The 8,986-nt window shown below is 46.5% G+C and overlaps 1 protein-coding gene across 4 annotated transcripts in view; it reads left to right on the top strand.

The window, feature by feature from the left end:
• The first annotated feature begins 2,085 nt into the window (after positions 1–2,085).
• Positions 2,086–8,986, top strand: part of ZNF274 (zinc finger protein 274) — a 19,705-nt gene continuing 12,804 nt past the window's right edge. For 2 of the 4 annotated variants that reach the window (XM_023516463.1, XM_012808674.2), the window contains exons 1-3: positions 2,438–2,691; positions 3,951–4,077; positions 4,777–4,872. In XM_023516463.1, the coding sequence (XP_023372231.1) occupies positions 2,542–2,691; positions 3,951–4,077; positions 4,777–4,872 (373 nt within the window). In that variant the 5' untranslated portion in view covers positions 2,438–2,541. Of the gene's footprint in view, positions 2,161–2,437; positions 2,692–3,822; positions 4,078–4,776; positions 4,873–8,986 lie in introns of those variants that run through there. The other 2 variants (XM_023516464.1, XM_023516465.1) reach the window with 2 other exon arrangements.

The following is an 8,986-nucleotide window of genomic DNA, read 5'->3' as shown; positions in this document are numbered from 1 at the left end:
TCTGAAACCGAAAAAAGATGCACAACATTTCTGACGTTTTACATGTCAACAGCTAACATTTGTTCAGAGATTATATATTTTACAAATTACAGTAAACAGCATGTTTGATAAATAGGAAAAAGTATGCAATTATTAAAAGTTGCATTAAAATAGCTTTCATAATTCAGTCTCTAATGATACTTAAAGCACCTTTAACCATAAATCATGTTTTTACCCTATACCACATAAACAGAAAAAGATATTAAAATAATTTCCTAGGGCACTTGCTTCCTCAATAGGTAAAAGGCCTTCATCAAACATAAAGGTTAAGAACTAAAAACATCCCCGTTTACATCCAAAACAAAACAAGAATGATCGTTAGTAAACACGACTACTTAACATGGCTCTGGCACACTAGCCATTTAGTTTTTTTTTTTAAGTTGAAATATCAATGGATATGATATTTTATTTACAAAAGCCAAGAAAAATCCAAGGAAACATAAGAATAAAAGACATCTGCCCGGTCTCTGACTAAACACTAAACACTAATATACAAAAATCAACAGACTTACTAATTGCAACAAAAATTAAGATAATGTGTAGCCCGAGGGTGAACCACGCTGGCCTCCAAATTAACAACCCCTGTTACAAGTTTAGCAGGCACACGATGGCTCACACCTGTAATCCTGGCAGTCGGGGAGGCTGGGGCAGGTGGATTGCTTGAGCTCAGGAACTTTTGGAGACCAGCCTCAGCCAGCGACTTCCCCCAACCTCTAAAAATAGCTGGGTGTCTGTATTCCCAGCTAATCGGGAGGCTGAGGCAAGAGAATCACTTGAACCCAAGAGTTTGAGGTTGCTGTGAGCTATGACACTATGGCACACCACCAAGGGTGACAACGTGAGACGCTGTGTCAAAACAAAACAAAAACAAAAACAAAAATTAGCAGGCAGTTTTCAGGACCACTAGAGGGAGGCACAAGGCTGTCGAGAACCGCCAAGAAACCTCAAGGAAGAGGAGCACAGAAAGAACCCGAGAACAGATTAACAGGCCCTGAGCCCCAGGAAGAGAGAACATCAGAGCCCCTAGGCTAGGGTCCCAAGGAAGACAAGACCACAGATTGGGAAGACAAGAAAATACCACATGCTGGTCCCTGAAAAAGCCAATGGAGTACAGACCATCCTGGACCTAAGGAAGACCGGCAAACTACACATCCAGCTACCAACTCCAGCTTCCTCTTCCTGGACAGGAGTACCCGGCGTCCAGGAGCAAACTCGACCTCAGGAGCTGAGCAGAGGATCCTGGCCTGCCACCCCTTCCACATGCCATGGGTGCACTGAGTCCTGATCTACTCCCTACAACTGCGTGGACAGTCAGGCCCAGCCACCCTGAGACTAGGGGACAGTCAAACCCTCCTCTTAGCCCTCCCCAAGAACCAGGGTAGACGATTCGCCTCTCGCCCTTCCCACTTCCGGTCGACGGAATGCCCGCCCCGCCCACCCGCACCCCAGGGTAGGCCCCGCCCTCTGCTCCCAGGGCCGGGCGGATTTGAGTCCCAGCGCCCAACTCCTAGTCCTCTAAAGTGGGCGGGCCTTCAACACCAATGAGCCCTCCCCAGCACGCGTCCATCCCCTTGGTCCCTCCTTCCTTCCTCAAATTTGTGGGGGGTTATTCGCTCCGCCTCCGCCCTCCCACTCAAGGGGGACGGTGGCCTTTAGGCCCAGCCCCTGAATTTCCGGCCTTCCTGGCCTTCCGCCACCCTAAAGCAAAGTCAAATGAGCCCCGCCCACGCGGCCTCGCCCACTGCAGAACTTCCGGCTTGACTCCCCCTTCTCGCGCCTTCCCTTTTCTACTGCTTCCAATCGGCCCCACGAGGGGTCGCCCACGCAGTGGGGCACGACTCTCTTCCAACCTGGGTTGCCGCCTACGGAAGTGCTGGGGACCCGAGGCCTAGCGTCCCTCACCAGAGACCTCCCCCTTGCTCAGTTGCACCGCTGGGGGCCACTTCCCTGAGCCTCTTTTCTGCCCCGGCTTCGCCTGCATCACAGAGCGGGCTGAACAAAATGGCCGCCGGGGTGAGGCCACAGGGCGCGACACGGGAGCTTCTGGGAATTGTAGTCCGGCCGGCGCGTTGACGCACTTCGCTGCGGGGCCGACGGGCGCCATTGTGAGGTGTGCGCCGGGTAAGTGGGGCTCGAAAGCCGTGTCCGACGGGAGCTGCGTCGGTGGGCGTGGGGTTGCTACTTGGGAGCGGGCACAGTTTGGGACCCTGCCCTGCGGAGCTTGGGAGCCCGGAGCCAGACCTGTCTGCAGTCCTCCCGACGGGCTGTGGGACGTGACCCGGAACCCCGAGGGGAGACGGCGGTTTCCGGGCGTTAGGGCTGAGGGAGCCGACTGTGCCTGGGAGCGCGGGGCCTGGGGAAGGCGGACGACCTTCCGCGGGTCGTGGGAGCTGGGAACAGCGCGATTCTGTTGCCCAGGGTCCTCTCCAGTCGTGCGAGACTGGGCTTTTGACACATTTCTGGGCTCCTCCTGTGTGGGGGTGGACTTGTCATTTCCTGTGGATGAAGCCAGTTCCGAGCACAGACGGGGAGAGCTCCCTGGCGGCTTTCCCTGACCCACTTTGGTTTTCTCAGGACTTCACCCATTCCCGAGACAGACAGATTGAGGGGGAGAAAAGTATGGCCTCCAGGCTTCCGACGACCTGGTCCTGTGTGAGTAGAGGCTTCTTTCAGCTTTTGAGTCCGCTCCTTTATGGGGGTGTGGTGGGGAGAGGCCCCTTTCTGTGAGATTTCCTCAAGCCCCAGAGCACCTCAGGAAGCTGCAAGGGGTTGACTGGGCATGAGACAGTCCACAAGTTGCTTTGCTTTCAAAGGGGTGTGGTTAGGTTAAAGGTCAGATGGGGGGTGATTCTGAAGGCCCGGTTGAGGTGATTTCATTTTACTTTTATCTATACTGGGCTGGATAATTGACAGGTCTAAGTAAGGATTAGATTTCTGTTGAGGTTTTAAACAAGATGTGACATGACTGAGTTTAGCAACAAAAGGAAAAGAGAATAGCGGATGGATCCCTGAAAATAAATGAGATAGAAACAGTAGGGGCTCGGCTCGGTTCAGCTTGCCTCCTGTAGCATAGCGGTTACACTGCTGGCCCCATGCACCGAGGCTGGCGTATTCGAACCCGGCATGGGCCTGCTGAAGAACATTAATAACTGCAACAGAAAAATAGCGAGGCTTGTGGCGGGCGCCTCAAGCGCTACTTGGGAGGCTGAGGCAAGAGAATCGCTTAAGCTCAAGAGTTTGAGGTTGCTGTGAGCTGTGAGGCCACCACACTCTACTGAGGGCAACATAGTGAGACTCTGTCTTTAGGGAAAAAAAAAGAAAAAAACAGTAGGGGCTGATGTCTTTTTTTTTTTTTTGAGACAGAGTCTCACTATGTCACCTTAGGTAGAGTGCCATGGTATCATAGCTCATAGCAACCTCAACCTCTTGGGCTTTAGAGATTCTATTGCCTCAGCCTCCCAAGTAGCTGGGACTACAGGTGCCCATCACAGTGACCAGCTGTTTTTTTGCTGCAGTTTGTTTGGCAGGCCCTGGCCAGGTTCGAACCCTCTATCTCCAGTGTAGGAGGCTGGTGCCCTAGCTGCTGAGCTACCGGCCTTGAACTTTGGGGCTGAAATCTTGCATGTGATGATTCAGCTCAGGGAATTCTCTAGGAATTGTCATACTCCAATCCTCAGATTAGTAAGAAATGGGCAGGATTTGGTATGCCAGTAAGGTCTGGTGCCCTGAATAGGGTTAAGCTTAGTGTTTGCTCAGCGTTTCAGACCCAACACAGAATCTCAAGATGTGACTCCCAAAATGCTCATCATCTTGTAGACCATTCTGTGCTTTCATGGGCTCTGTCATCCTCCCTCGTCTTTCTTTGCCATGGATGAGGACATGCCCTGGCTGAATAAAAATCTGGATTTTAGGAACCAGTGACTTTTGAAGATGTTACACTGGGTTTTACCGGGGAAGAGTGGGGACTGCTGGACCTCGAACAAAAATCTCTGTACAGGGAAGTGATGCTAGAGAACTACAGCAACCTGGTCTCAGTGGGTAAGACTGGCCTCTATGTCGATAAAGATCTGTGCTTTGTGTGAAATGTGTGTCTACTTGGGCTTAAACTGCAGGGATCACAGTGGAAGTGTGGAAGCAAGTGTAATTTTGCATCTGTAGGATAAGGACTTATTAGTCCCTAATCCATTGCTCAGAGCCCCTGAGTACTAGGCATGTGAGTCTGTTAAAGATGTTTTCAGCTGCAGTAGAGGATGATTCCTGTTTTTATAACAAGAAGTACAGAGGATGTGACATCAAATGTTCCACCAGGTCAGGTGTTATCATCAAAGAACCTAATCCCTTGCATCTCTGGCTATTGTGAACCTTTCCATCTTCTAGCTAGTCATTGTATGGCTGTGGCTTCAAGCAATTCTGTATTCAAGGCAGAAATAAGGGAAGGGGGTAGCCCTGGCCTGCTGTTTTTCACAGCTTTGCACTTAACAAGAAAACAAAAGCTTTTCCCAAAAGTCTCCTCAGCTAACACATCTCCCTTTGTGTGAGTGACTGGCATTGGGTCTCACTGTCACTTCAAGGGAGTCTAGAAAAGTCAACAAAGGGGATGGATAGGATTGTGGTCACCAGAAGTTATGTCATGCCATCACAGGGAAGAAGGTGGAAACAACTTGTACAGCAGCAGGGCAGCATTTTCCCCCAAACACAGACCACCCCTGCAAGCCCTGTCTCTTTTCCTTTGAGCAGAACATCAGCTTTCCAAGCCAGATGTGGTATCTCAGTTAGAGGAAGCAGAAGAATTCTGGCCGTTGGAGAGAGGAATTCCTCAAGACACCCTTCCAGGTGAGAACCAGGCACATGGGAAGACCTCACAGGGAATGGATCAACTGATTAGTCTGGGACCAATATTTTGGAAAAGAGTTGGAGAAGGTGTGAGTTCCCAGGTGGAGTGGTGTGATAAGTAACCACAGACATGCATAACCAAGCTCTAAGATTTTCTCTGGCCCCAAAGTTAGCGTCATACTTGGTTGAAAGTGAACCTGTTGCTAGTGGCAGGTGGTATATGTGTTGACAGTAGGGGCTCACTCACACTGTTCCATTTATTGTCTGCATCCCTCCCCCTCACGTAATCATTTTAAGTCGGGTGTGTTTCCAGCCAGACTTCTGTTTATGGGTTTATGTGCACATGTATAAATTTATATAGACGTTTTAGGAGTATATTATACTCAATACCAACAGGTTTGCTTCACTCTTTAACAGTTTCAGTATAATCCAAGTTTTATTTTTCTTCTCTCTTCCCTTGGTGGACATTCAGGTTGTTGCAAAGAACTTGCTTGTATACAGTTTTTTGCACATACAAATTAGTTTTTCTGTCGGATTTTTTTTTTTTTTTTTGCATACTGGAGCATGACATACTTGCCATAAATTAGGTTACATTCTCCATGAACTGAATCCAAAGAGGCAAATAGTCGTGTGGACTTAGGGCACAGTGTCACAGGTAAGGCTGCTTTAGCAGGTGTGGTGGCAATCCTAGGTGCATCAGTTATCTGTGCAAGAAACACAGTTGACATCCGTTAACTGCAGGATTGACTAAAGTGTAAGCTAAAAATCTGGTAGCAACAAATGGATAAACTTGTATAAAATACGTATAGTTCAGGTGCGTGAATGCTCTTTTCCCTCTCCATCAACAAGGGAATTTTAATTTTTTTTTTCCTGAGACAGAGTCTCACTATGTTACCCTCGGTAGAGTGCTGTGGCATCACAGCTCACAGCAACCTCAAACTCTTGGGCTCAAGCTATTCTCTTGCCTTAGCCTCCCAAGTAGCTGGGACTACAGGCACTTGCCACAATGCCGGGCTATTTTTTGTTGTAGTTGTCATTGTTGTTTAGCTGATCCAGGCCTGGTTCAAACCCACCAGTCTTGGTGTATGTGGCTGGCACTGTAACCACTGTGCTTTGGGTGCCGAGGCTTAATTTTTTTTTTTTTTTTAAGATTTTCAGATTTGATGGGTAAAAAAATAGTACATAGGTTTAGTTCACATTTTCCTCACAGCTGCCAGAGTTGTACGTGTTTTATAAATTTATATACTTTCATCATTTTTTCTTTTGTGAGTTTATGTATTTTCCCTTTTTTCCTTGTTCATCTCCTTTTATATGTGGGAATTATATTTTCTGGATGTTAATATTGAAATACTATATCCCAGACCTTCTATCTTTATGTAGTCTCTCTACAGAAATTCTGTACTTTCACATATTTTTTTTTTCTTTCTTTTTTTTTTTTTGCAGTTTTCGGCCAGGGCTGGGTTTGAACCCACCGCCTCTGGCATATGGGGCCAGTGCCCTACTCCTTTGAGCCACAGACACCGCCCCACATATTTTTTTCTTTTCAGACTTGCTTTTATTCCTGTTCTAGGTTTTGTATCATACGTAGGCCAATAGTACGCATACTTTTGTGTATTCTAGTATTTTCAAATTTGTTTTTTGGTTAGTTCCGTTTATGTGGAATTTCCTCTGACACATGGTGTGGGGTACAAGTTCTTTCAGCACTGTTTACTGACTGTGTTCTTTGTTCATTGGATATTAATTGTTTTTACTTTTTGGAAGAAGTTATGTAATTGTATTCACATTGGTTGAGCTTCCAAAGCATTGTGAAGCTCAGAATGTGAAGAGTGGATGTCTGATTTCCAGGTTTTGATGTGCATGACACTGGATTCTACTTTGATTCAAAATAATTTTTATCTGGATGAAGAAATAGTCATGTAGTCATCTCTAATGAATGAAAATCAGTAATATCTCCAGTTTCCCACCTAGAACCCACCAGGATGGTCATAGGGATTTTTTTCTCCTTTAAGCAGTTAATGTGGGGGACATAATAGACATAGAAATACCCTTAGTGTAATGTGTAGCTGGAGTCTGTTGATTTTTTTTTTTTGATTTTCATGTCAATACTCATAAATTACTTTGGGGAAATGGGTTTTTCTTTGCTATTTTTTTCAGCTTTTCTATCATCAAGGTGTGCTGGCTAGAAAGCACACTAGATGCTTTGCCTTCTCTTTGTTCTTTGTGCTGTAATTGAAATGCCATTGGAATTATCCACTTATGGTAGTATTTAGCTGTGAAATCTGTACCTTTGTTCTCAGTACTCTGGTTCAAATGCCACTGGAACTACCCACTTATTGTTACTACAATTTCTATAGCTATGAAATCTGTGTCTGGCCCCCATGTTTGATGATGAACTGTTCACCACAGAATAGAGGGGTGTGATCTCTGTGACTCCTTTTTCTCAACTCTATTTCAGGTTTTTCCATGTTTCAGCTTAACGTTTCAGTGTTTTTTGTTTTACTTTTCCACATTCAGAGGCCTTTCTCTTCCCTTCACTGAAAATGTTTCTAACCATTGGCACAGGTAACCGAACTATATGTCCTCTACAAGGTACCCTGCAGTGCAAGCACTTTGTATCTGTCTTTGGTGGTCTCTCTGCCCATTGGTTTCTCCCTTGATCATCCAGACTCCTAATGTCTCTTCTGGTCTTTATGGTTCTAGATTACTCTGGATGGGATGAGCTAGTGTCTCATCCTCCCTAAAGCTTCAATCTCATATCCTGCATGGGAAACCTCCAGGTCATGTACTTTTGGATATAGTTCCCTAAATCTAGCTGCTCTGTGGGGCACTGTGGGTGCCTATGGTTCTACACATCTGGGGAAAGCTGGCTTCACAAGTGACAGATTCAGGGGTGGTGTCTCAGACTTAGAGGCTGTGTGAGGTTAGGGAGCTCTTGTAGTCTGTGCCTGAGATGATGGTTTCCCAGTTCATCTCTGCTTTGTCACAGAGTTCTTTATTAGATGTTTTCCTTCCTCTCCTTTCCTTCTCTCACCTCACAAATATTTACAGAGGATCTCTTCTGTCCCATGCAGTATACTAAACACTTGTGTGAGAAACCAAAGCCTTAACTTAAACCCTGCCACCATACAGTTCATAATCAATATGATGGCCTTTTTTTTTTTTTTTTTTGAGACAGAGCCTCAAGCTGTCCCCCTGGGTAGAGTGCTGTGGCATCATAGCTCACGACAACCTCCAACTCCTGGGCTCAAGAGTCTCCTGCCTCTGCCTCCCAAGTAGCTGGGACCACAGGCGCCCCCGACAACAGCTGGCTATTTTTTAGTTGTAGCCATCATTATTGTTTGGCAGGCCCGGGCTGGATTTGAACCCGCCACCTTAGGTGTATGTAGCTGGTGCCTTAGCCACTTGAGCCAAAGGCACAAAGCCGTGATGGCCTTTTATATGCAGATAGCACAGACAGAATAAGTTGTGAAATAAAAGTACTGAAAAGTAAAAGAACTCAGTGGAAAGGGGAGAGCTATGGAAAATTACTCTAGGGGAGAGAGACTCTGCAGGGGTGAGATTTAAGCCAATAAGGGAAAATAACTGTGCAGACATGTAAGAGTATTGGTGAAAAGAGCTTCCAGACTTGGAGATGTCATTTGTGTGACCATGAGATGGGAAAGAGCTTGCTTTGTGAAGAACAGTAAGTTGCCCAGTGGGCTAGGAGTAGATAATAAGTATAAAGAGGGGCATGTGGTTTGGCAGAGTCAAGGTCTCATTGGCCGTGAGGGGACTGGACTGCTTTGCATTCTTGAGATGGGGTGAGACATTGCTTTTCACAGCTCGCTTTGGGTGGCTTGTGAAGAAAGAACTGAGGTATAGCACTGTAGTAGATCATATGCTTTTAAGGAAAGGAGAAGGGAGAGATACGCTTGGAAACACTGAATAATTATAAGAAACACCTGTAATATCTTGGTGATAAGGGCATGGGGAAGGGATTCGGCTCTCCTAACATGAGATCTCTGGAGACAAGAACATCGGTGATTGGCAGTCTCAACAGCTGTGGTGCAAGAAGCCTCAAGATAATGTCTATAAGAAGCAGCAGGAGGCTCGGCGCCTGTGGCTCAAGTGGCTA

Source organism: Otolemur garnettii, unplaced genomic scaffold, assembly GCF_000181295.1.
Source record: "Otolemur garnettii isolate 467f Iridium unplaced genomic scaffold, OtoGar3 scaffold00091, whole genome shotgun sequence".
Lineage (NCBI taxonomy): Eukaryota > Metazoa > Chordata > Mammalia > Primates > Galagidae > Otolemur > Otolemur garnettii.
This window is presented reverse-complemented; position numbering and strand designations above follow the sequence as displayed.